This window comes from Vipera ursinii, assembly GCF_947247035.1.
Source record: "Vipera ursinii genome assembly, chromosome: 4".
In the NCBI taxonomy this organism is placed as follows: Eukaryota; Metazoa; Chordata; class Lepidosauria; order Squamata; family Viperidae; genus Vipera; species Vipera ursinii.
The window spans coordinates 12,501-37,947 of record NC_139514.1 but is presented as its reverse complement, the minus strand read 5'-3'; the positions used below and the strand labels follow the sequence as shown (position 1 = coordinate 37,947).

Here is a 25,447-nt window from a genome sequence, read left to right as displayed (position 1 = left end):
GGGATATAATGACAGAGAATTACATAAGAAGAGCTATTAGATTAGAAGAGCTGGGTAACTGCAGACCAATCAGTTTGATGTTGATATAACACAAACCATATAACAGATTGTTACATAGTTGGCTTGTGAGCATTTAAGACAGAATGCATTGCGTGGCAGGAACCAGCACAGAACTGGAGAGTTGGAAGGGACCTTGGAGGTCTTTTAGTCTTTTAGTCCAAGCCACAACACCAAGAGACCCAACACCATCCCAGAGCTGTCCAGTCTCCTCTCAAAAGCCTCCAGTGTTGGAGCACCCACAGCTTCTGGAGGCAACTGTTCTCGCTGTTAGTTCTAGGTTGCTTCTCTCCTTCATTAGTTTCCATCCATTGTTTCTTATCTTGCCTTCTGGTGGTTTGGAGAATCGGTTGAACCCCCTCTTCTTTGGGGCAGCCCTTCAAATATTGGAAGACTGCTATCGTGTCACTCTTAGTCCTTCTTTTCACTAAACCAGATAAACCCAATTCGTGCAACTGTTCTTCATATGTTTTAGGCTCCAGCCCCCAAATGATCTTTGTTGGTCTTTTCTGCACGTTTTTCCAGAGTCTCAATGCTTCTCGGGCATCACCAAATGGGCTGATAAGATTGGCACCTCTTCCAAGCAAATCCCCCACCCCCTCCCCCACCTCAGCAAATCACAGCCTCCTGCAGCAGTGTCTGCAACCTCTGCTCTTGGCAACTGCAGACCCGTGTCTTCATATTGGATCTGGAACAAGAGCCAAGGTTCCCTACCTGTTCTAGTTCAAACCCCTGCTCAGGCAGGAAATCCTATACCATGTCAGACAAATGGTTGTCCAATCTCTTCTTAAAAACTTCCAGTGTTGGAGCATTCACCACTTCTGGAGGCAAGTCCTTCCAATGATTAATTGTTCTGTCAGGAAATTTCTCCTTACTCCTAGCTTGCTTCTCTTTGATTAGTTTCCAACCGTTGCTTCTTATCCTGCCTTCAAGTGCTTTGGAGAATAGCTTGACTCCCTCTTCTTTGGGGCAGCCCCTGAGATATTGGAACACTGCTATCATGTCTCCCCTCGTCCTTCTCTTCATTTAACTAGACATGCCCAATTCCAGCAGCCGTTCTTTATGTTTTAGTCTCCAGTCCTCTAATCATCTTTATTCCTGTTCTCTGCACCTTTCTAGAGTTTCAACATCTTTTTTTTAAACGTGGTGACGAAATCTGGATGCAGTATTCCAAGTGTGGCCTTATCAAGGCGTTGTAAAGTGGTATTAACACTTCAGGTGATCTTGATTCTATTCCTCTGTTGATGCAGCCTAGCACTGTGTTGGCTTTTTCTTTTTTGCAGCTGTCCCTATTGCGGCTTCCTGATGCCTGTAGTCAGGTGATTGTCCACTAGGACTCCGAGATCCCTCTCACATACTACTATTGAGCGAGGTGCTACCTATACTGTACCTGTACATTTGGTTTTTCTTGCCTAAATGAAGAATGTTACTTTTTTCACAACTGAATTTCATTTTGTTAGATAGCGCCCAGTGTTTAATCAAGTCTGTCCGGATCCTCCTGTATCTTAAGCCTGTCTTCTGGAGTGTTGGCTATTCCTGCCAGCTTCATGTCGTCTGCAAATTTGATGAGTTTCCCATCTATCCCCTCGTCCAAATTGTTGATGAAGATGTTGAAGAGCACTGGGCCCAGAACAGAGCCCTGGGGCACCCCACTACACACTTCCCTCCATGTAGATGCGGTTCCATTGAGGACCACACGCTGAGTACGGCCTGTCAGCCAGCTACGAATCCATCTGGTGGTGATGCTGTCTAACCCACATTTTTCTATCTTATCAAGTAGTAGGTTGTGGTCTACTTTATCAAATGCCTTACTGAAATCCAAGTAAATTTCATCCCCAGCATTCCTCTGGTCCACTAATTTTGTCACTTAATCAAAGAATGCAATAAGATTTGTCTGGCATGATCTGTTTTTGACAAACCCACATTGGCTTTTGGTTATGACTTTGCTTGCCTCTAGGTGCTCGCTGATTTGTTGCTTATCTTTTCCAGAATCTTCCCAGGTATTGAGATCAGGCTGATAGGTCTGTAGTTTCATGGATCCATTTTCCTCCCTTTTTTGAAGATGGACTACTTCAGCTCTTTTCCAGTCCTCTGGTAGTTCCCCAGTGCTCCAGGATCTTTGAAAGATATAGTTTTAGTGGTTCTGAAATTACGTCTGTCAGTTCCTTGGAGTGTAGTCCATCTGGTCTTGGTGATTTGAATTCGTCTACGGTGGACAGGTGTTCACTTATGATTTTCTTGCCTATTTTAACTTGTGTTTCTAAAAAGGGATCAAAGAGGCCATTTATATCAAAATTGAATAGCCCTCTCTCAACAGAGAGGGAAGGATACGACATCCTCTGCCTCCAGTCTACAACACAGTCCAAGAAGGCTCCATACCCACTTGCACTACCCAGGTGACCCTGAGGACACAGATAAGCCTCCAGGGGCATCAACAGCAATAAAAGAATGCAAATGAATTCTCCCATTTCCCACCATCCAGTCAGAGCTGAAGAAGCTTCTTGCACGAGAAGCAAAACGTCTTCAGGGAAAAACAAGGAAGCCCAGTTGCCTCCTGGGAAAAAGCCCCTTTGGGACAACCATGACCTGAATGATTTAGAATCTCCATAGACATTTTGTTTCTAGGGCAAGACAAGAAACAGTGGTTGGAAACTGACCAAAGAGAAAAGCAACCTGGCATTAAGGAGACACTTCCTAACAGGAAGGACAATTAACCAGTGGAACAGCTTGTCTCCGGAAAGGAGGTTTTTAAGAAGACTGAATAGTCACCTGTCTGAAATAGTATAGGTTCTCCTGCTCAAGCAGGGGGCTGGACTAGAAGACCTCCAAGGTTCTATTCTATTCTATTCATGTTTATGGGGTACTTTTTTGATAGTTTGGACTGTTTTTTCCCTTTGTGTAAAGATGGATGCAAAAGACAAGTCGTTCTGCTTGCTTCCTGTTGCTTGTCACCTTCGTGCCACTTTCTCCCACTAAAGGATCAATCGTTTCCTTGACTTTTTTCTTGATTTTTACATGTTGAAAGAAGCCTTTTTTGTTATTTTTTATTTTTGTCACAAGCCTTAGTTCATTTTGAGTCTTAGCTTTCCTCTCTTCATCTTTGCAGGCTTGGGCCACTTGCTGATATTCTGCCTTATGTGCTCCTCTTTCCACTTTTTTCACTTATCCTTTTTGTCTTTCAATTTATCAGAGTTCATTATGCAGCCATGCTGGTTTCTTTTGGGAGCTGCTGTTTTTCTTCTTCATTGGTATTGTGCTAGACTGGATTTTTATAATCTCACTTTTCAAAATTTCCCAAGCTTCTTGAGTTGTTTTCCCCTTGAGGATTCTCATGCGTGGAATTAAGCCCAAGACTCTAGTTTGACTTTGTTCTATAGCTTCTCCTTGCATAATGTTGGTTCCAATATTGCATGATCCTTGTCCCCCAAGGTTCCTGTAGCTCCAACACTTTCTATCATTTCATCTCTGTTAGTGAGAATTAAGTCCAAGAGCCTTGGTGGAGCAGTGGGCTAATGCCTCCTTAAGTAACACCAGCTGCCTGCAATTAGTGCAGGTTCACATCCCACCAGGCTCAAGGTTGACTCAGCCTTCTATCCTTCCGAGGTAGGTAAAATGAGGACCCAGATTGTTGGGGGCAATAAGCTGACTTTGTAATAATGCCGCTTGGGGTGTGTGTGTGTGAAAGCCCTAATAAGCAGGCATATACATAGAATGAAGGCTATTGCTAAGCACATTGATTTGTGCTTCTTAGATTGTAAGCCGTCCTGAGTCTTCGGAGAAGGGCGGGATATAAATGGGATTAAAATAAAATAAATAAAAAATAAATATGGCTGATCCCCTGGTTCCCTTCTCTACTTTTTGGGAGACAAAGTTTCTGCTAGGTTTGTCAGGAGCCTGTTTGATCTTCCATTCGGTGCAGTTTGTCTCCCAGTTGATGTCAGGGTAGTTAAAGTCCCCCATTACTATTGTGATGTACTTTCTACATATTGTAGTTAGCTGACTAGCAAAAAGTTCATGTATTTCCTCTGGTTGGTTGGTTGGCCTATAGCATTCACCTATGGTGATGTTATTCCCCCCCCCCCTTTTATATTGACCCAAATGCATTCAACAGTTTTCATTATTATTGTGCTCTATTTTAAAGCAGAAAGTTAGCTGAGCAGGTGGGGGAGGCAGGAGAAGTAATCCAGAGATGTGATTTGCAGGAAAGAATTTAGGGGTAGGGTTAGCCAGCTCCTCTGTCCTCCATTGTCTAATTCTCCTTTGGGGGGGGATGGAGGGCCTCCCCCTTCCCCACCTTCATAGTATCTGAACTAAAATGGGCTGATGGGACCAAGGCCTTTTACCAAGTATAACATCTGTTTTTTTGCAGCAACAGAGCACTTTTGGAAAGAGGAAAAGGGGTGTCAGGGTTTCAGAGTAGTTCGTGACTTTCATAGCAGCTCTGAAGAGAGTTTTAGTTTGCGTCATGGACTCCAAATGAAAGCAGATGCTGAAAAACCTAAAATAGACGACTCTACGCAAAACAGATGTCAAGCCAAGCCAATATCTCCATTAGAAATCATGGCATAGATAGACGCGCAATGTAAAAATAATTGGAGATCTTGCAGTTCACCATCTAATTCCAAACTGCTAAAACTTCTGCAGCCTCCAAATATCAATCCCTGGATCCTCACATGTACTTCTGAAAGCAATGACCCCATTTTGCAAGGCAGCAAGAGCCAGGAGGTGGGCACCGATGCCTCTGGGACGGCCAATGGGGCATTGCAGGCATCTTTCACCCACCGATCGCTTGGCTGGACCAGGCAGGACTCCTACAAGATAGTTGGGGAATAAAAACTATGGAGCCAAACGCCAAACTGATGCGCCCACACAGTGGACTCACAGAGGGGAGAAAGCATTGAACTCTGAGGGGTGCCACAAGGAAGGGTCCACAGGCACGACCCCTTCCCTTCCCATCAACACTGAGACAGGCCTCCAAGAATCTAACCACCTCACTCTCCCAACTCCATAACCGGTCCAGCTGAATTCTGTGGTCAAAGGTATCAGAAACTGGGAGATCAAGGAGCACAAGGTTGGATGCACTGGCCCTGTTGCAGCTCAGTCCAGGGCATCCACAGGTCTGGCCAACTTTAATCTCTGTACCATTCTCCAGTCTGACGCCTGACTGAAATGGGTCGAGTTCCTCTGCAACTGCCAACCACCTTCTGCACACTTTTTCCCCAAAAGGGAAGGCTGTAAACTGGCTGAGTTATCCAGGATGAAGGGGCCCAGTGATGGCCTCTTAAGGAGCAGGCACAGCACTGTCTCCCTCAAGGAGGTTGATACCATGGCCCTTCCCAGGCTGCCTTCACAAGCCAAGTGGGCCTGTGATCTACAGACTTGCTAGGACATCCTTGGGAATTGCTCCAGGGGCAGTTACCTTGGCATAGCATCGGATTAGTGAATATGAGGAAAGATCCCAGACAGTAGCCACCCCTACGGGTTCCGAGGGTGGGGCTTCTCCAGGTCTCAGGCTTTCAAAAGCAGGTGCATCAGCCCTCCTAGCCAGATTGGGGGCAAGGGGGGGAGCTCACTAGGTTGGGGTGTGGAATATCAGCCCCAGCCTTTTACTCCAGCCCTGCCCAGCATCCCACAAGGACAGGGCTAATGGGGGGGGGGGGAACAGCAGGAGGTGGGCTACACTGCCATCTTTTTGGAATGGCCCAGGGCAAACATCTGCGTGGGGGGCTGAGACACTGCTCTGCAGTTGACTGAGGTTTTGTAGTTTACATGAAGTGGACCCACAATTGTCCTGATGACATTTTGGGTAAAATCTGCTCCCCTACTGGCGCAGTTCACACAACATTCTGCCCCAGCTCTGACAGTTACGCATGTGGTGTGAAGACCACAGGCTCCTTGGTGCTCTCTGGGCTGTTTGCTTGCAGATCATTCCTAACCCAGAGACCATCCTCCTGGGGCCCTCACCCCCTTGCCTAGCATTGGGAGCAAAGGCGACTGTTTGTCTGAGGTCACCCTACCCTGCGGCCTGGGATGGAGAGGACCCCATCCAGCCCCTCCCTTCCAGAGAGGAAGAGAAAGGCAGCCAAGCCCTTTCCGCCAGGAAGTGCTGGCTTCCTTTGGCCCAAACATCCCCCTCCCCCTTGCCCCAGCAGGCTTTCTCAGCAATGGTATCCAGGGGCCACAGATCTGCAGAAGCCGCTCCTGGGTTTCTAGCAAAAGGAGACTCGGCTTCTAGTCCTTATTGCAACAGGCTGTGTGGCCGAGTTCAAATCCAGCCTGGCTTGGGGGCGGGAGCAGGGTGGCGTTTGGGCCACAAGCATCTTTGAGGAGAAGCAAACGGGGTGGGGGCTGAGGAAGCCGTGCCGCCAAACCAAACAGGGAAGGGTCTTACCCAGGAATAGGACAGTTTGCAAACTTCACCGAGGAGGTGATGACTTTCTTTTCAAAGGAAGGAAAAGACGGTGAGGCCAAGGCCCTCCAGAGAAGGACTGCCCTCCCCATGAGGGCTGTTTGCACATGCTAAACTGTGATTGAGCAAGCCGTGATTAGCTGGAACTCCAGGATTTACAGGAGTCTGCAGAGCGTTCTAGGGTGGAAAGAGGTTGGCTGGATGGGAGCTAGTGGGCTACAAGACCCCAGCCAGGGCCTCCTGGTGACTGACCCAGGTAGCAGTCTGTGGCTAAGCTCACAAGTCGGCAAGAAAAGGGATCCGATTAGCTGCTCTGGGAGGCAGAAACCCAGAGCCCTTTGGATCCTCAAGCAGCCCTTCCGGCTTTCCCCTGGAATCCTTTTGTCTTCGGGTGAGAAACACCGCCATCTAGTGGCCACGGCATTTTTGAGCAATAAAACAGATTTAGAGAAACTCCACTCCTGCCAAGATGGATGCTGTCCCTGCCTTTGGGCTCGTGGAGGGTGTTGCCGGCTGCAGAAATCAGGAGGATGGGTGGAGAATAGGAGGAAAGCCAAGGAGCTGCTTCTTCCCTGGATTCTATCAGCAGCAGCAGCGGCAGCAGCCACACAGCAGGAGGTGGAGTGTTAAGCACCATGGGCTGGTGTTGGTTCAGGTTCTTCATCCCAACTTGGTTTTTTAAAGTTTTTTTTTTACAGAATACTTCAGTAATGGATTTTTGTCACTGCAGCTGATCCTTTCAAATACAGCAAAATCTTATATTTGCTATTAAGTGAATAATGTCACCTACTTAGCAGGAGATAATTACAATGATTTAGGATATAACCCAGAGGCTCAGAACTGAACACAGAATGGCCTGGAAGGAAAACAGCTTTGCTTTCCACTGGGAACAAACCCCTTTTGCTCCCTCCAAGCAGCTGAAATCAGTAGAAAATGCTGCGCCAGAAGGTTGTCACAGGTGAAGCAGATGAGACGGTCTATGGAGGAAACTGTAAAAATCCCCCAGGAACCTACCGGACCCTTACCGACAGCGGCCACTGTCTGGGAGGCAGCAAAGGAGACAGAACTGATCGTTTTAGGGTGGGTGACCCCCTGTGCCTGGACTCCTTGCCCCAGCAGCCGGGGGTCACCCACGGAATTATCTCCGTGGAGCAGGAGCGCAGCTGCCACTGTGTCCAACGGGCCGAGCCGGAGGACCTTCTTGGACGCAAGGAGTCCAGTCCACTGTACCACCCGGTGCTTCTTCGGCCCGTCTCCTGTCAGGGCCCAGCCCTCCAGAGGCTGCTCAGATCCAGGCGGACAGGCGGCCAGTTCAGATGAGTCCCAAAAGAGAAGCAGTTTCCGCCACCCCCAATAAGGACCATCTCCTCCCCGTCAGGCAGGAAGACACTGCTGTGGTTGTGTAACATCAGGGGCCACTCCAGAAATGTCTGCGACAGATGCAAGGGAGAAGAGGCAACTTTAGGAACCAGGCAGCTGAGAAGACAAAAGCAGATCTACCTTCTCTTCCCCTTCCCCTCTAAGGGTAGGCATTAAGGGGCAAGTGAGCTCCTGGTTCAACGCAACGGGAAATGTGAAGCGGGACGATAGTCTCCACCTGCCACAAGGACCCCAGGAGGATCCAGGCACATCAGATCGCAGCCCAGCACTTCCTGGGAAGTCTCTTGCTCCCCGATTCTGCTCCTCTTCCTCCCCAGCGCACGGGAGCCAGCAGCCTCCCTTCCTGAACAGCCTTGCCCTGGGTTTGTTCTCCAGACCTCGCCTCCTTCTTGGCAGGAATACCTTCATGCCTTTCTGAGCCCCTGCTGCTCCTAGTGCCCTTGGCAGCTCTGGGTAAACTCTGGACCTGCTCTTGAGAGTATCTGAGCGATACACGCCTCGCCTCCTCCTTTGTTATGCTGCAGCCTGTTGCTGAAATACATTTTTTCCTCATTAACCTACACTCGGTACCCCATGATGATGAAGTGAAAACACAATTTTAGGAATGTCGGTACATTTATTAAAAAGAAAAAACTGAAATATCATGTTGCCATAAGTATTCAGACCCTTCACTCAGTATCTTTGTTGAAGCACCTCTGGCAGCATTACAGCCGCGAGTCTTCAGGTGTGATGCAACAAGCTTTGCACACCTGGATTGGGGGATATTTGCCAATCTTCCTTGCAGATCCTCCCAAGCTCAGTCAGGTTGGATGGCAACCGCTGGTAGAGAGCCCTTTTCAGATCCCTCTGGAGGTGTTCAATAGGGTTCAAGTCAGGGCTCTGGCGTTGTCCCTAAGCCACTCCTGTGTCGTCTTGGCTGTGTGCTTAGGATCGTTGTTATGTTGGAAAGTGAACCTTCGGCCCAGTCTGAGGTTCCGAGAGCTGTGGTTCTCCCTGAGGATATCCCCCCCTGTACTTTGCTCCAGTCAGCTTTCCCTCAACCCTGGCCAACCTCCCAGTCCCCGCTGCTGCAAAACAGCTCCTCAGCCTGATGCCGGCCCCCCACCACCACCACGCTTCACAGTTGGGATGATACTGATCGGTGCCTGGTTTCCTCCAGATGCAACGTGTAGAAGGGAGGCCCGAGAGTTCAATCCTGGTTCCATCAGACCAGAGAATCTTGTCCCTCACCGTCTGAGAGTCCTTCAGGTGCTTTTCTGCAAACTCCGAGCAGGCTTTTACGTGTTCTGCACTGAGGAGGGGCTTGATGGTTGACCTTCTGAAACTCTGTCCCGTCTGCACACAGGATCTCTGGAGATTTTCAGTCATCCAGCTGACAGCTGTCCCAAAGATGCTTTTTCACGAGGCAACTGGACAAGTTCCTTGTTTTTCTTTGGAGATGTTTCGCTTCTCATCCAAGAAGCAGCTCTGAAGTATCTTTGGGGCATGGATCTCCAGAGCTCCGTCCATCGGACTTAGTAAGTCCTCTCTTACTAAGGCCCTTATTCCCTGATGGCTCAGTTTCACCAGACGACCAGCTCTTGGAAGAGTCCTGGTTCTGCCAAACGCCTTCCATTTGAGAGCTATGGAGGCCACTGTGCCCTTAGGAACCTTCAAGGCATCAGAAATTTTATGGTAGCCTTCCCCAGATCTGTGCCTTGCAATAGCCCTGTCTCTGGGCTCTGCAGGCAGTTCCTTTGACTTCGTGGGTTTTGCTCTGCTGCAGTATGCATTGTCAGCTGTGAGGCCTTCTATAGAGGCGTGTGCCTTTCCAAATCATGTCCAATCAATTTAATTTACCAAAGGTCAATTCCAATTAAGGTATAGAAACATGTCAGCAACGATCAAGAGAAACGGGAGGCACTTGAGCTAAATTTCAAGTGTTGTTGCAAAGGGTCTGAATACTTATGCCAATGTGGTATTTCTGCCTTTTCAATACATTTACAGACGTTTCTAAAATTCTGTTTTCACTTTAACATTATGGAGTACAGAGTAGATTAATGAGAGAAAAAACGGAATTTCAACAACTGTAGAATCAGGTTGCAGCATAGCAAAATTGAGAGAAGTGAAGGAGGGGGGGGTCTGAATACTTTCTAAATGCCCTGTAAATCCCATTCGTGGGCTCAGCATGCGGTTGAGGCAGAAATCACACGGGGGGCCCCCTCACATTCTTTTCAGGTATCTGTTTCCTGACTCGCGATTTATCAATCCAGAAGTGCATCTGTAGCAAGGCTCCTGAGGAAAAGGCACAAAGACCTACTCAGCTCCTCTTATTGGCTCTAGCAAGGGAGGAAGCGTATTCCTCCAACAGTTGTGAACAGCAAAACAAAGGACAGGATCGAGCTTGGCCTGGGAACACCTGTCTTCTGCAAAATAAATTTAACTGTCTTCTGCAGAAGACAACTGAGCCAATGAACCGGGTAACTCAGATACTGGGGGGGGGGAGGGGGAAGTACCAGAATCAGTACCAGAAGAACAGCCTCTCCTGCTGCTGACCCTGACCGAGGGTGCTTCGCCTCCGTGGGGAGAAGAGCCGAGGGGAACCCAAAGTCTAGTTGCCTCAGTTTCAACTCACTGTGTCAATACGATACTCCGCCAGGGCTCTTGTCTCCAGGTCTATCACGGCAACGCCTGGCACCGAAGGAGGGCTCAGCCAGACCCCACCCACGAGCAAAAGCTTCCCACGGTGTACGTGAGCCGTGTGTGAATACCTGGGCGGAAGACCAAAAAGAAAGGGGGGAGGGTATTAGTCCTCCAGCGCTGGGCCGGTTCCAGCTTCTCCAGGTCCCCAACGCTTCCCCCCGCCCCGGTGGCTCTGCCCCTCTTGAGAAAACCAAACTTTGCTGGGTGAAAGCAAGAGATGGGAGGCTCTCCTCTGCGTTTGATGGGAAGAGCCGAGACCCAGACAAGCCTTTTTGTTTGGGAGTGGGGGCACAAGGAAAGCTTCCTCAGTAGAGAAAGGCTGGGATCCATCTGATCTACTAGCAAAACACACCTTCTCTACCACCTCCTCTCCTAGTTTGTCAGAAAGAATCCCTGGTTTGTTTCTGTGAGGCCTGCCCATGAGAGCACCCAGTCTGTTCCTTGGCCAAGGCCATGTGGCGTCTCCCACTTCCCAATGATCTGGGGACGGGACGGGCACCGGCTGAATTGCAGGCAGGCAGGCAGGCGGGGCCAAGCGTCAGGGTGGCGGTGGTCCTCCCTCCTCATTAACAGTGGCTACACTCGATACTCTAGATCAGCAGCGTCAAACTCAATTGCCGGTTGCCTTCAAAGGGCCAATTGCTGTCCCCTCCTCTCCCTCAGGCTTGCCCCGCCATCTCTCCTCTCCTCCCTATCGCCTTCTCTCCCCCCTCACTTCTCCTCCTTCCCGCCAAAGCCCCTCCTTCCATATCCTCTCCCCTCCTCCCCCAGGCGTCCAATCACTGCCGGGCTGCCCTTTTCACACAGCGCTCATCAGCTGGAGCCTCGAGTGCTGATCCTGGGGCCTCAGCAGAGCCCCAGCAGCACCGCAGCTCTCTCTGGCGCTGCCACCACTTCAGTGGGTGGGTGGGGGAAGCGCTGGTAGCCAAGGGGCCGATGATTCTGGGAGCGAAGATATAGCCGTGCAATGCAACTGGGTCCTCAGTCACCCTGTGACAGGCTGTCACCACGTGATCCACAGGAGGCTCTAAGCAACTGCTTAGGCCACAATTATCAAGCAGGGCCAGGCCGCCTGGCTTCCGCTCTCTCCCGGCCCCCGCTTTCTGCAGCACTGCAGTTTGGACCTGGATGGAGAAATGTCCCCTCCGGATGGTCTTCCTTGAGGCAGAGCTGAATCCAAAGCCAACATCTCTCACATACAACTCTTCCCTTGCAACGCACCTCGAGATGAAGGTGCCCGTCAGTCCTGAAGCCAGGGCTCCATGGAAGTCAGAGCCCACCACCCCTCTTTTCTTTCTCCACCTGGGGTAGAGAGCGGGTGCCCACTGCTGCTGCCATCTGCAGCGTGTTTGTGGCTGTTCTGGCTGGGAGGATCAGGTGGGCTGGTCTAGAAGAGGAACCCCCACCACGGTGAAGCCCCTCGAAGGCACCACCCCTTCCCCAGCCACAAACAAACCCACGGCCGCTTTCTCAGAGCGACGTAGCATCTGGTTCATTTTTTTAAACATTCCTCCGTGCACAACTAAAGTAAGCGCAGCCTCGGCTCCAGGGCTGCAAGTTCAGTTCTCTGAACTAACCTGCATTAGCTGCAGGTTGGCAGTCGGGCGGCAAGCAAAATCCCTCCTGCCTGAGCAGGTGAGCAACTGACTTACCTGGGCGTGAGCGGGGGGCAGGTCTCGAGAGAATGCCACCGGAAGCCTCTCGCGGCTGGCTCCAGAAACAGGAGACTGCCCAGTGGCTCCTCAGAGGCTGCTAGGCCACCGGCGATGAGCACCCCCCCTGCCCAGCTGCAGGCACTGTGTGAGTGACGGCCGGCTGGAACGGGACCCTCCACTGGGATCTGACAAGAGGGAGGGGAGGGGAGGCATGAGTGAGATAGGCGGCACAGAAGCCCAATCAAAACGAAGATGAGCTGAAAGCCTTCCTTGCCCCACTGAAGCGAAGGGCACCTCTCGTACTTCCCTGGAACGAAGTGCCTGCCCAAGAGAGAGCTGGCAAAACCAGGGCTTCTCCCAGAACTCATTTTTCACCCCTTTTGCAGAGATGCACAACACATTTTTTTTCCTTAGTAAATGAAAAATGCGCCCCCCCAAAGCAGCATCCTGTGCCAACACGAGGCATGGATTTCTTAGTCGATGGTCACACACAACAGTGGGTTGGCCTTCACAAGGAATACACTTGCCTATCTTGGGGGGGGGAGGGAATAAGTGTGCCAAACTGAAAAAGATTGCACGTACAGAGGGGATGACAATATTGTTGCCAACTGCTTCCTTTTCTGACCAAAATTCACAATGTGGAAGATGTCATGGAGACCCTCACTAAACCACCACCCTTCCAAAGATGTGGACGGCTCAGCTAAGCAAGCAGAGGTCGTAAGAGCCATCATTTGGAGTGAACACAAAGGCGCCCAGCTAATGAAAATCACCGGCTGGCAAAATCTCACTATCTTTGTTAAAAAGATTGTTTCTTTTTCTCAAGAATACAAGTCAACCCTGGGCCAGCGATTTAGAAAACTAGAAGACCAGAGGAGGGCTAATGCTATTCCAATCTTTGAAGGTGCCCGAAAGTAGACCGGGAGGCAACGTAGCATTTCAACCAACGCCTAAGATAAATCAAGCCCCTTGAAAGGAACATGACGAATGCTATCAGCCTGCAGTGGATTCGTTAAAAATCAGATCGTGGTAGACAAATCTTACGGCTCTCTTGGACGCAACCAGGTTAGCTGGCCAAGATGCAAGATGTAAGGCATTTGACCACTGACCAGCCACCTTCTTGATCAAATGGGAGAACGTGTGAGGGATGGCCTGACAGCTGGACCATCCACAATCTCTGGTCCTTCATAAAACCTAACCCTTAACCAAGAGAGGTGCGTAGTGGAGCACGTCCAGGATTCTGTCCTGGCTAAAGGTTATTTGGAAAATGTATATGGTCACCCACTCACTCTCAGCGACTCTGGGCAGCTTACAAACAGTAAAAGCCCAGCATGAGAGAATAAAAAACAGTGCCCTCCCACCCACCACCCACTCCTTTGGCGACAACACACTATCAAATGAGCCACTTGATGGGCCCCATCCTGCTTTGCGTTCCCCACAGGCCCCTTGGCAGAACCAAGTCTTCAGGGCTTTCCGGAAGAGTGCCAGAGTGGGCGCCAGTCTAATCTCTGCAAGGGGTGATATTCCAAAGGGAGGGAGCCACCACGGAGAAGGCCTTTCTTCAAGGGTCTGGCCAGATGGACCTCTTTAGGGACAGGACCTGCAATATTCCTTGCCTCCCCGCTCTGGTGGGTCGGGTGGACGTGATCGGCAAGAGATGGTCCCTCAGATAACCCAGTCCCGAGCCATCCAGGGCTTTAAAGGTGACAACCAGCACCTTGAATTTCACCTGGAAGCAAATTGGCAGCCAATGCAGCTCCTGCAGAGGTGACACATGTGCACATCTGGGTCCGATAAAACTGCTGTATTTTGCACCAACTGGAACCTCCGGATGCTTTTCAAGGGCAGCCTCCCACAGAGCATTGCAACAGTCAAGACAAGAGGTAAATAGGGCACGAGTGATTGTAAACACGGATTGTTGGTCCAAGAAAGGTAATAACTGGCACACAACCCGCAGTTGTGCAAAGGCCCTCCTGGCCATGACTGCCACCTGCTCACGTCCACCCCCACATTACGCACAGGGTCTGTTTGGGGCAGTGCCCCCCATCCAAGACGAAAAGCGTCAAATCTCCACGGGCCAAAGAACCCCAAACCCAGAGCTATTCTGTCTTGCCAGGACTCAGTTTCGGCCCGTTGCTCCCCATCCGTCCCTCAACGACCTCCAAGCACACTGCGAGAGGGAGGGAAGTCACAGCATCGCTTTACCTCACTATGGGCAGAGACACGCAATAGGCAGACGCACATCTGCATATTGATGGCATCTCAGGCCATGGTGACGGATGATCTCACCCAGAAGTTTCATGCAGAGATGAAACAGAAGTGGGGGATGTACCGAGCCCTGCGGGGCGCTGCGAAGCAGTGGGAGAGGACTGGACCTCTCGCTTCCTATCAACACCGACTGAGAGTGGCCACTGAGGAGGGAAGTGAACCAGGGTAGCACAAAGCCCCCACTCCTCACCCCTGAAGGACATCGGGGTCGATGGTATCAAAGGCTGCTGAAAGGTCAAGCACGGATGGGCTACTCCCATTTGATTCTGCCAGAGGTCATCAAAAAGGGCAACCATTTCTGTCCCACATCCAGGCCAGACTCCCGACTGGTAAAAGTCTCAGAAACCTCTGGAGCTGCCACGCAACCACCACCTCGACCACCTTTCCCCAAAAAGGGAAGATTGGAGACTGGTCAGAAATTATCCAATAAGGTGAATCTAGTGATGGCTTCTTAAGAGAAGGGTGGGCAAGAGCCACCTTAAAGCGCTGGGGGGCTGCCCCCTCCTGTAAAGAAGCATTCATCCCTGCCAGAGCCCACCCGCCCGTCACTCCCAGGAAGCTTTCACAAGCCGGGAGTCTAAAGCAGAGGTGCCATCCTGGCCACTTCCTCAGGAGCAGCAGGGCCGAACTCTTCCCAGACAGCAGGGCAAGGACCTGCCCCAGGCGCCTCCACTGGGCCAGCCGGCATCCAACGCTGTGATCCATGACTCAGACAAAAGGGGAGAAGGAACGTTCAGCCATCTGCAGATGCTACCAAGCTGGAGGGGGGGGGGAACTACTGATATCTCAGAAGAGGCTCAGGGTTCAAAATTATCATTATAAACCTGAATATTAGCTTCCTTCCAACCAAGTGCTCTTTGGTGGCGAGACATAGGTTGTAAGGACAAATGGTTGTGGCACTTGAGGAGTAACACGTGAGAAGGACCTGGGTGTGCTGCCAGAGGCATGAGCCAGCACGCCCTGGAGCTGCCCAGTGAGCTAATGCGATGTGGGCTGCCTCCCCAACGGAGGCACAGGGCCAAGATCACAGGAAGTGACACCTCAAACATCTCAAACATCTCAAAGTTGCTGTGCGAGTGGGGGAGGGAAAGTTTTACTCTTTTAATTATCTTTTTCCCACCATACTGCCAGAGCTGGTTTTCTTTTCAACAGTGCCAGTACGCAGTATCCAATAAAGAGTTGCATTAGAGATCGGAAAGGCTCTGGTATATTTGCTTCGCTAGAATCTTTAGCCGGAACCTTGACTGGCGGTTCCCCCAACACCGCATTGCTCAGACCTCACCTGGAAGACCGTGTCCAGTTTTGGTGACCTTGGTACAAGAAGGATGCCGAGGAACAGAAACGAGTGAAGCCGAGGAGGGAGACTACACCCTGAGAAAAGTGGCTAGAGAAACTGGGTATGTTTGGCCTGGAGAAGGCTCTGGCGGATGGGAGCCCGGCCGTCCCCTGCTTGAAGGGCTTCCCAGGGGAAGAGGCCAGGCGTGTCTTCCCTGTGGGACCCTGGGGCAGGACAAGAGCCCGCTGGTGGGAAGCCCTATAGAGAAAGACCCAAACATGGAATAAGGAAAAATCTCCTCACGAGAGTTCTCGAGTAGCCGCTGCTTGGAAAAGCAGGGCCTCCACCACTGGAGGTTTTCAAGCCAGTCATTTATTTGGGAATGGCCTAAGGATTTTTGCTGGTCAGGGGGCTGGACCACAAGACCTTCCAACTCCAGGTTCCTATGGGTTTAGGTCCCCTGAGGTGTTTAATCTGGCCAGAGTTTAAGCAAGTTAATTACTATTTCTGACAGGAATAAGAGAGAATCGAGAAGGGAGACCCTTGGGGTCCTAAGCTCTTCGGAGGAGCTCTCTACGCTATTCTGTTGGTGGAAGAGAGGACACAGAGGCCAACCTTCAAATTCAGGCACAACCCACCCACCTCCCAGGCCTCTCCATCCGGCCACCCCAGCCAAGAGAAGACCTCCGAAAGGGCCCTCGCACTTAAACGGAGGACAGACTCCCAAACTGGCCCAGAGAGGACGTAACCCATCTACACCTGCTGGTGGTGGAGCCCCTCCAAAAGCAGAAAACACCAATCGGCTCGCACTGACTGTCCAGAACTGCAGCCTCCGTAGATGAAGAGGTAAGCCTGTCCTAGAAAGAGAGCAGAACGTCAGGCCCCTCACCAACTTTCCCTCCTCCTCCTCCTCCTCCTAAGGCACCCGACACAGCTCAGGTCTGCCAGGGCAGGGGTCGCCAACCCCAGGTCCGTAGACCGGCACTGGTTCGCAGCATGTCAGAAACCAGTCCACACAAATAAGCAAAGCCCCATCTGTGGAACACAGGCAGCATGCGAAAACAGCCCCCCTCTGGCCCACGGAACCCCCCTCTCCACGAAACCGGTCCCTGGTGCCCAAAAGGTTGGGGGCCGCTATGCTAGGGAGAAGACCTCCTCCCGTAAAGCCGAAGGACTCTGACTCCTGAGCCCCAGGACCATTGGCTTTGTTCTGAGGAGATCCTGGAGCATTTGCCCACTGGGTCGCACGCCTGCCAACTCTTGTGCCAAAAAAATATTATTGCATGAGTGTGTCTGACAAAACTGGGGGTGCTGAATACAAGGCACAGGGCAGTGGGGAGAGATTCCCTGAAGTCTCCCACCAGCCTCAGAAGAGCCGCTCGACTTTGCCAGTGTCGTTCGCTGCCTCTTCCACCACCACCCCGCCGCCCACAGGGTGAGTTTTTCTTTCCTACCTTCGTGGGTGACTTCGGTGGAAGTGTGTCTCCAGCGGGGCACGGAGAGGCCCTCCACAGGCGGCAGCAGAGCAAGTTCAATGGTGGGACTGCCAGGGCTCAAGGGATCAGCATCCGCCAGCACCTTTAAGCGGAGGGGTGGCAGAGCAGGGCTCACTGGGGACTTGCGGCCACCGAGCACGACAGCCCAGCCCGAACACAGGACGTTCATCGTGTGGAAAAGCCGCCCATCTGCGGAGGAAGAGGAGAAAGCTCTTGTAGCCAGGGAGGGCCCACTTGCCTGCACCAAGGGGTACCCCCATCTCTGTCGCTTACCCCAAGCCGTTCCCAGCTCGGCCAGCCTGACCTTGTCGCCTCTCCAACCATCCTCGTGCTTGACCAGCATATGCAGCTCAGTCAGGCGGCAGTGGCGTCCGGCGTGGTCCCCAAAACCTCCAGCGGTTAAAATCACGTCTGGGGCAAGGAGCACCGAACAATGGCCGTAGCGCTTCAGGCCAGCCACTGCCCCACCTGCTATGCAGAGGGACGCAGCTACAGTCCCAGCAAAGCGTGGGGTGCAGTAAGCCGGGGGGCCTGCAAGGCAGAAACAGCCACGTCATTCCAGCAGTGAAACGCAGCCACCCACGCAGGCAAGGCGACAGGGAGCCTCTCGCCTCCAGACCAAGGTGCCTCGGGAAAGGCCGATCTGGCTCCCACAGCCTGCAGGAAAAGATCCCCACACAGCCCCAGTTTCCTCTTACCCAGACAATGAATCTTTCTAAAAGATCCATGGATCCTCCCTGAACCTAACCAAGGTAAGAAAGGCTCGCCTTGGCTAAGCAATCTGTGGCCAACCAGATGTGCCTGGAGAGCTCTCAACCAGGTGTGGAGGGACCCCCCCCCCTTTCTCTCCATGGTCCCCACCCCCAAGCGAACGTGGAGTCTTCAAGAACTGATCCAATTCTCTGGTGAGCCCCCCTCCTTCAATCCCCACTGCCATGCGCACGGGAGCAAATGCCACAGGTTAAGCGCAGGTGAAGAAGACCTTCCCTTTTCTTCTGTCTCCTGCACTAGATCCAGGCTGGTACTTGGAGAGGGGGAGCAAACCTTATCCCTGCCTTGCTTAATTAATGCTATATTTGTAAATCAGACTATGGGCAGTTTTTGATAAGCAAAAAGAAATAAAACAATGTTATGAATTCCCCAAACTTCTTAAAAGATACAAGCAAAATATAACACAAAGCAAGCAATCCCGCACAAAGAGAGTGGCTGCTCGTGCTTCCCAAACTGTCTTTGCCAAGGGACCACCCTAGCCTCAGGAAGCAAGGCTTGCACGGGGTCATTCCTCCCCCCCACCAAGGATTTCCTTCAGTCTAGGGCAGGGGTAGGCAACCTCGGCTTTTATGACTCATGGACTTCAATTCCCAGAATCCTTGAGCCAGCCAAGCTGGCTCAGGAATTCTGGGAGTTGAAGTCCATGAGTCATAAAAGAGCCGAGTTTGCCTACCCATGGTCTAGGGCAGGGGTGTCAAACTCAATTTCATTGAGGGCCGCATCAGCATTGCGGTTGCCCTCAGGGGGCCGGGTGGGCGTGGCCTACTGGGTGGGTGTGGCTAGAGTGCGTATGGCCTACTGGGTGGGCGTGGCCAGCTCTACATCGTTCGCATCAAGGGTGCCTATGGGGGCCTGGGCAGGAGTGGGACAGATCTGAGGGTCTCTGGCAGGAGGGTCTCTGGGCCAGGGCCAAGGCAGTGGGGGCCGTTCCCTCACTGTTTCCAGGAACCACTTTGCGGGCCACATGAAACCACTTCGCGGGCCGGATCTGGCCCCCGGGCCTTGTGTTTGACATGTCTGGTCTAGGGGCAACAGAGCTGAGCTGTTCAGAGCTTCCCGAAAGCGGTCAAAGCCGCTGGGAAGGCCATTCAGGCAAAAGAAGGGAAGGCTGAGGGATGCACGGGGCTGGTCTTCCGGCACCAGAAGGGGTGTTGTGGACGTATTCTCCAAAATGACCAAGGTTAAGACAGGAACCGGCAAGGGGGAGGGGGAGGGATCCAAACCAAGAGGCAAGAAGAGGGAGAGCCAAGAAGGCGCCCGGAAGTCGTGGATGCCGCTTTATGGGAGATTTTCATGGGGTGATTGGAGAGCCATTTCTTTGGGATGACCTGTGGATTCCTGAAGTGGGTAAGGGAGTGGTGGTCCCTTCCAAGCCTAGGATTCTAATCTCATTCAGCGGGACTGTTGGCAAGCTTAGCTTTTAATGTTTCAAAATGTTAATGTTTGGTTTTTAACGTATTAATGTTCTAATGTACTTTTTCCATGCTGTAAGCAGCCCAGGTGGCAGTCAGATGGGTGATACATCAATTTAATTAACAAACAAACTGCCTCTGGAAGAGACCCTTTGTAAAGTCTGCTTGGCAACCTACAGCCCTTGGTATTCCATATAAATCAAGCAGGAATTAATCCATGGCACAGATTGCTGCTGAGAAGGAACCGTTTTGGGTTCAGCACACTTTAATTCCTTCAGGAAACCTGGACGGACAAGAGGACGAAAGAAAAGGCCCTTTAAAGCTAACGTGGCCTCTCTGAACAGGAACGCTTCGGGAGCTAGCAGAGCTAAGTCAACTTTGGTACACTGGATTTAGACCTGCAGGCCTCCGTCAGGCCTGCCCATGCAACTGCCCTGTTCGGGGAGAGACAGGATGGAAACACCCCCAGTCGCCACTGGCACCCAGGGCAGAGGAGACATCTTGCGCTTTTTACCTTCCATCCTGGAAAACGCAGGAGGTGCAAAGGAGGCCTCTCCCTTGGATGCGACCAGGATGAAATAATGGGAGCACTTCAGGTGCCATTCCTGGAAGAAGGCAAAGGTCACCAGCGGCCACAGGCTGTCAGTCACAACAAACACCTCTGCACAGCAGACCCACCCAGAAAATAAGCTCTACCCTCTTTCTTGTGGGGATGGGCCTAATATAAGCCCTACCCCAAAAATATGCGTGGCCAGGACAAGAGCCGGCAAGTGCACGGGGACCGACGGTGTCCGGCTGCAGCCACAGCCCTCCGGCCCCTTGGGACAGCACAGGTAAGTCCAAGCGTGGAGGCAGAGGCAGGCGATCCAGATTCGTTACACACTTTTCACCCAGAGGGAGACTGGAAGCTTCGTCTTCTCGCAAACGGATCACTTGGAAATGGACCAATTTGCTGGCTTAGGAGGCAGCAGCAGGAACAGCAGAATCCCCCTGGGAAGGCCCCACCGGTACCAGCTGTGCGCTATTGAACCCTAAGCGCCTAGACCAGAGCCTCAGGCTCCTAAGGAGGCAGAGGCTCCAGACGGGGATGGTGGCCGCAACAGGGCAGGCCTGTGCAGAGCTCTCCACTGCCGCCGCTTTCCCTTCGGAGCTGCAAGCGCGAGGCAGTTCCGAGGCAGTTCCCGTCTCCGTTAAGCCCACCAAGGCTCCTGTCTGGGGCTTAGGGTTAAGAAAGCACGCAGGTGGCACTGGCCAGGCCATCATGGGGATGAAATTCTGCTGTTGCTCGTGGTGGCAGCACCAGCACGCCTTGTGGCCTCCTGTCCCACGCGAGCCACCAGACAGTGGGATAGAATTGGCGGGCGGCCACAAAATAAGACATCCCCACCCAAATGGGTCTTTTGGTCCCCCCCCCCCCCAAAAAGACCAGGTCTTAAGACTGTAGGACTTCAGGAAGCAGACTGGCAGCAAACCACGATTAGAAACACCTTGTGTGCTTCTATAAGCTAAGTGTAATATTGCTGCACACTCAAATGCAATTGCTTTAGTACTACAAGTAGGAATTATCTTATATCCTACTTTAAAACTTTGCCAACGTCCTTTATATCATATTTCGGTTCTCTTCTGCTGCCATCCTACTGTATTTCCACACTGGCCACGGAGAAAGAATCTCCTGTCCTCGTGGCCAGCTGCAAGCCACCCCGCCTCCCTCCCCATTCTGCCTACACCAGTGTTGTGATTCAGGGTCAGCCTGTGGGTTCGGCAGTTGGGTCGGACGATTCAGAGGAGGAGGAGGGGGGTGTTGGAGAGCTTGCTGAGAATAATATTGAGGCTCCACAGAGCCCTCAGCCAGGCCCCTCCCATCTGGTCACAACGCAGAACCAGCTGTGTGAGCCTGACAGTGTGAAGATGACCCACAGCTGGCCCTGTTCAAGGACACCCGACACAGGAGGCAGTCAATCAGGAGTAAACAGAGGAAGGCAATGGGGCACCTCGGAAGGAGGCAGAGAGAAGCCACGCCCTGAACTGTTTAAAAGGGGAATGTGTGGGAGGGCTGGTTTGCTGAAGGCAACCGTTTGAATAGCTCCTGTTTCATGGTTTGTGCTTGCTCTCTTTGCTCTGTTTATGTTTTTATGTTAATAAATTTGGCAGGCTTAGTTCCAGCCTCTTGCCTTCTTGTAAAAGGGGTTGTCCCTGCCTTTTCTGCAGGGCCGGTAGCAGGCTGGTACAGAACAACCAGGGCAGACCAACCTCGAATTCGTCAAAGGGCTCCAGAGCTTGAATCCTCTTCTGCTCTTCTCTAGGAACAAAGCGCCCATAGAACTCGTTCATGTCCATGACGTGGCACTCCGTCCAGCCCTAAAGGTTTAAGGTTTAAGGTTTAAGGTTTTATTTAATTCATATACCGCCCTTCTCCCTGGGGACTCAGGGCGGTTCACAGGGCATATATAAATAACAATACAAAAGTTAAAAAAGATTAAACCAATGCCCAATTAAAACAATAATACCATTCTAAAACAACAATTTAAAACCCATAATCCCCCATCAGGCCAGACCAGCTAATTCAAATAAGTGGGTCTTCAGACCGCGACGGAAGGTTCGGAGGTCTGATGCCATCCGGAGCTCCACCGGCAGTTGGTTCCATAATGCCGGGGCGCCCACAGAGAAGGCTCTCCCCCTGGGGGCCACCAGTCGGCATTCCCTGACTGGAGGCACCCTGAGGAGGCCCTCTCTGTGGGAACGCACAGGGCGGAGGGGAGTCGACGCCGGCAGCAGGTGGTCCCTGAGGTAACCCGGACCCATGCCATGTAAGGACTTAAAGATCATAACCAAGACCTTGAACCTCACCCGGAAGACAACTGGTAACCAATGCAGCTCGCGGAGCAAAGGTGTAACATGGGAGTACCGGGAAACTCCCAAGACAACTCTCGCGGCCGCATTCTGTACCAGTTGGAGCCTCCGAGTGGTCTTCAAGGGAAGCCCCATGTAGAGAGCATTACAGTAGTCAAGGCGAGAGGTCACGAGCGCATGAGTGACCGTACACAAGGCATCCCGGTCCAGATAGGGCCGCAACTGGCGCACCAGGCGAACCTGGGCGAAAGCCCCCCTAGTCACGGCCACTATATGATCTTCCAGGGTAAGCCTCATGGATCTAGGAGGACTCCCAAGTTGCGAGCCCTATCCACGGGGGGTAAGAGCTCACCCCCCATAGAAAGAGATGGAACATTTTGAATGTCCCGGGATGCCGGAATGCACAGCCACTCAGTCTTGTCAGGGTTGAGTTGAAGTCTGTTCCTCCCCATCCAGACCCGAACCGCCTCCAGGAGAAGGCCAAGGCATTAAGCCCGAGGCACAGCCATCCTATTTGCCCCCTCCCTTCCACCAGTCCAAGTCTCACACCCACCCTCTGGAGAAAGCGCATCTGTTGGGCCTTGCAATCTGGGTAGGCAGTTAGGGAGCGGAGCGGAGACTGTAGGCGGCTGAAGTGATTTTGCATGATACGGCCAAACGGGTCGCTGGGATGAATCTGCTCATACAGAATGAACCAGGCCCTCAGAAAGTGCCCAGCTGCCCACTGAATCAGAGCATTTGACCTGGAATGAACCAGAGAGAGGGTGAAGGGCACCAAGCAAGAAGAGATCAGGCCACGCAACTGGAAGCCAAGGAGCCATCTAACACCCCCCCCCCCCGCAAACAAGTCCAAGTCCCCACAAGCTTCAGGACTGTTCATGTTTGCCCAGTTCAAAGCTGGAGATGGATCTAAGACTGAGAGAGGAGATCCCACCTGGCAAAGCTTGGAAATAGCTCGTTCTGAATATCCTCTAAGGAGATGCAGCGGGATTAAAGAGAAAGCAGAAGGATCCATGGATCCAAAACTCCTGTCTCTGTGTGGGGGGGGTGCTTCCAATCTGCTCCTATTCTGTTTTAGGGCTGCTATGCTGCAATTTTCAGCAGTGCTTGATGCAGGGAGCAGATCTCCAGTGGTCTCTTTGTGAACACGGGAATTAATGTGTTGGCCTCAAGCTCAAAATATTGTGGACAGGACTCTCAGGTATGAAAATTTGGCTGGGAAGCTTGTTTGGCTCTAACTCTAGCTCAAAATGACAACTATTTGGTAACCTGCACGGTAGTTATGTCTGCTGAATCAGAGGAGTGCAAAAACAAAAAGTATACAGCAGAACAGGCAGGCTGCAACGCTACTTACAAAGCACGTTAAATCTAGGATGCGAAACACAACAAGCGATCCTAACCTCGGAAAGTCACAATCTGCTGAAATTTAGCATAAAACCTTCCCTTTCGGGCGGGCTGCAACGGCCAAAGCACGAACCTCTCGACCTCCATGTAGGGCAGGACCACCTCTGCCAGGATCAGGGTGGGCATCGCGGGGTCCAGGCCGGCGCCACGCAAGGCCCCCTCCAGCAGGGCCAGTTCCGAGAGATCCACGCCCAGGAGCCGGTAATCTTCCCCGGAGAACGTGACGCTCCCTGCAGGGGAGGCGAAGGGCGCTCGGGTGCCGGGCCACGCGGCTCCCTTCCCTCTCTCTCCCCTCCCTCCCTCCCTCCCTCCCTCCTCCGCATACCCACCGAGAGCCGCGCCGCCGCCGCCTCCCGCCAAGGCGCGCAGCTCCGCCGAGCCGGAGATCAGGGCCGCTTTGCGGGAGGCCACCGCCGGCAGATCCACCTCGAAGAACCGCCCGCCGCTTCCCGCCAGCAGCCCCGCCGCCTTCAGGCAGAAGTAGAGCGAGTCCCAGCCGGCGCCCAGCGACACCACCTGCGGGGGGGGGGGCGAGAGGGGGGCGGTCAGGCGGGGCCGCGGGGGCTGCGGGCGGACGGGCGGGGGAGGGAGGGGGCCGAACTTGCCTGCCTGCGCGGGTGGTCCCGGGTGCCCAGCAGGAAGCCCCGCACGCTCCGCTCCACCGCTCGGGCCCGGACGTGGTAGCCCCTGCGGGGGGGGGGGGGAGGGGAGAGAAGAGCGTGAGAGAGGAGCGCCCCCCCTCCCGTTCCCCCGGGAGCGCCGAGCGGGCCGGGTCCTCACCGGTGGATGACGGGGGCGCGGCGCGGGCCGCCCCGGGGCAGCAGCTGCAGCACGAAGCGGTCCGAGGTGTAGCCCAGGGCGGCGGCGGACCTCTTGCTGGCGGCGCTGCTGTCACCGGTGCCGCTGACCCGCGGGGAGGGGGAGGGAGGCGGGGGCCGCGCGTTCCCGGCGCCCTCCCGCCCCTGCCGCCGCCGCCGCCGCCGCCGCCCCCCCATGCGCTCAGCCGCCGGACGGAAGCCTCCGACGCCTCTGACTGCGGCCACGGCCCGACTTCCGGGCCACGGCCGCAGCCCACTTCCTTTCCGAACGACCTTCTCGGCATGGCCGACTTCCTGCGCCGTTCCCCCCCCCACTTCCTGCAGCAGCGACCTTCCGGGCCTGGCGGACTTCCTGTCCGCTCTCAGCAGCCGTCCCCGCCTTCCTCTCCCGCTCTTTTCGGCCCGTCTGGCTGCTTTTTCCTGTCCTGTTATTCCGCTCCGCGGGGCCGGGGTGACCTTCGGAGCTGCTTGTTTAGGTTGGGCCCGCGTGGTGGGAAGGCCCGAATAGCACGGCCGCAAGAGGGGGAAAAAGAAGCCTGGCGGGGTCGCAAGGGAACCGGGTCAGCCCCGCGTTTCCTGACTGCCGCAGTCGACTGAGGAGCAGCCTGGTGGAAATAGCCCCTGAAGTCTATGGTGGAGACAAAGATACCAGTGGGGTTTTTTTTTCTTTTCTTTCACTACCTAGTTATCAGTCACCTGACCTCCCCCCCCCCGCGAGCCCTACTTATTTACTCATCGCCTGTAATATGGTGATGACACCCCCCCCCCCCAGTTCCTGGCCTTTCTGTGAGTCTGTAAGGAAGCGGCTGGGAGCCGGTGGTGGTGATGGCGTCACCAGACATTTGGGAGGCCGAGTCTCTTTGTACTCTTTCCATTTCAGCTTTGGAAAACCGATGGGGAACATAGAGATAAAATTCATTTATTTGAATCGCACACTTCAGGGTTGTCCCAAAGGTGTTTTTTCAAGAGGCA

The 25,447-nt window shown here is 53.0% G+C and overlaps 1 protein-coding gene across 2 annotated transcripts; it reads right to left on the bottom strand.

The window, feature by feature from the left end:
• Positions 1–3,741: 3,741 nt before the first annotated feature.
• LCMT2 (leucine carboxyl methyltransferase 2) lies at positions 3,742–24,700 on the bottom strand. 2 transcript variants are annotated; one of them, XM_083362376.1, is made up of 15 exons: positions 24,438–24,700; positions 24,263–24,344; positions 23,987–24,173; positions 23,731–23,887; positions 22,807–22,996; positions 21,654–21,761; positions 19,918–20,008; positions 17,494–17,751; positions 17,179–17,409; positions 16,484–16,581; positions 12,181–12,368; positions 10,461–10,596; positions 10,053–10,120; positions 6,449–7,896; positions 3,742–4,868 (listed from the first exon to the last, which is right to left on the bottom strand). In XM_083362376.1, the coding sequence occupies exons 1-14, from the start codon at positions 24,650–24,652 to the stop codon at positions 7,875–7,877; spliced, it is 2,031 nt and encodes a 676-aa protein (XP_083218502.1). In that variant the 5' UTR covers positions 24,653–24,700; the 3' UTR covers positions 3,742–4,868; positions 6,449–7,874. The 2 variants fall into 2 exon arrangements, with proteins under 2 accessions (XP_083218502.1, XP_083218501.1); XM_083362375.1 differs by lacking the exon at positions 10,053–10,120.
• Positions 24,701–25,447: the final 747 nt, after the last annotated feature.

Excerpts from the sequence above, each read along its gene's own strand:
- LCMT2 (XM_083362375.1), bottom strand. The coding sequence starts at position 24,652 with ATGGGGGGGCGGCGGCGGCGGCGGCGGCGGCAGGGGCGGGAGGGCGCC. Across the intron at positions 24,174-24,262 it reads GGGACCACCCGCGCAGGCAG|GTGGTGTCGCTGGGCGCCGG; the intron begins GCAAGTTCGGCC and ends CCCCCCCCGCAG. Across the intron at positions 7,897-10,460 it reads CGGAGTATCGTATTGACACA|ACATTTCTGGAGTGGCCCCT; the intron begins GTGAGTTGAAAC and ends CATCTGTCGCAG.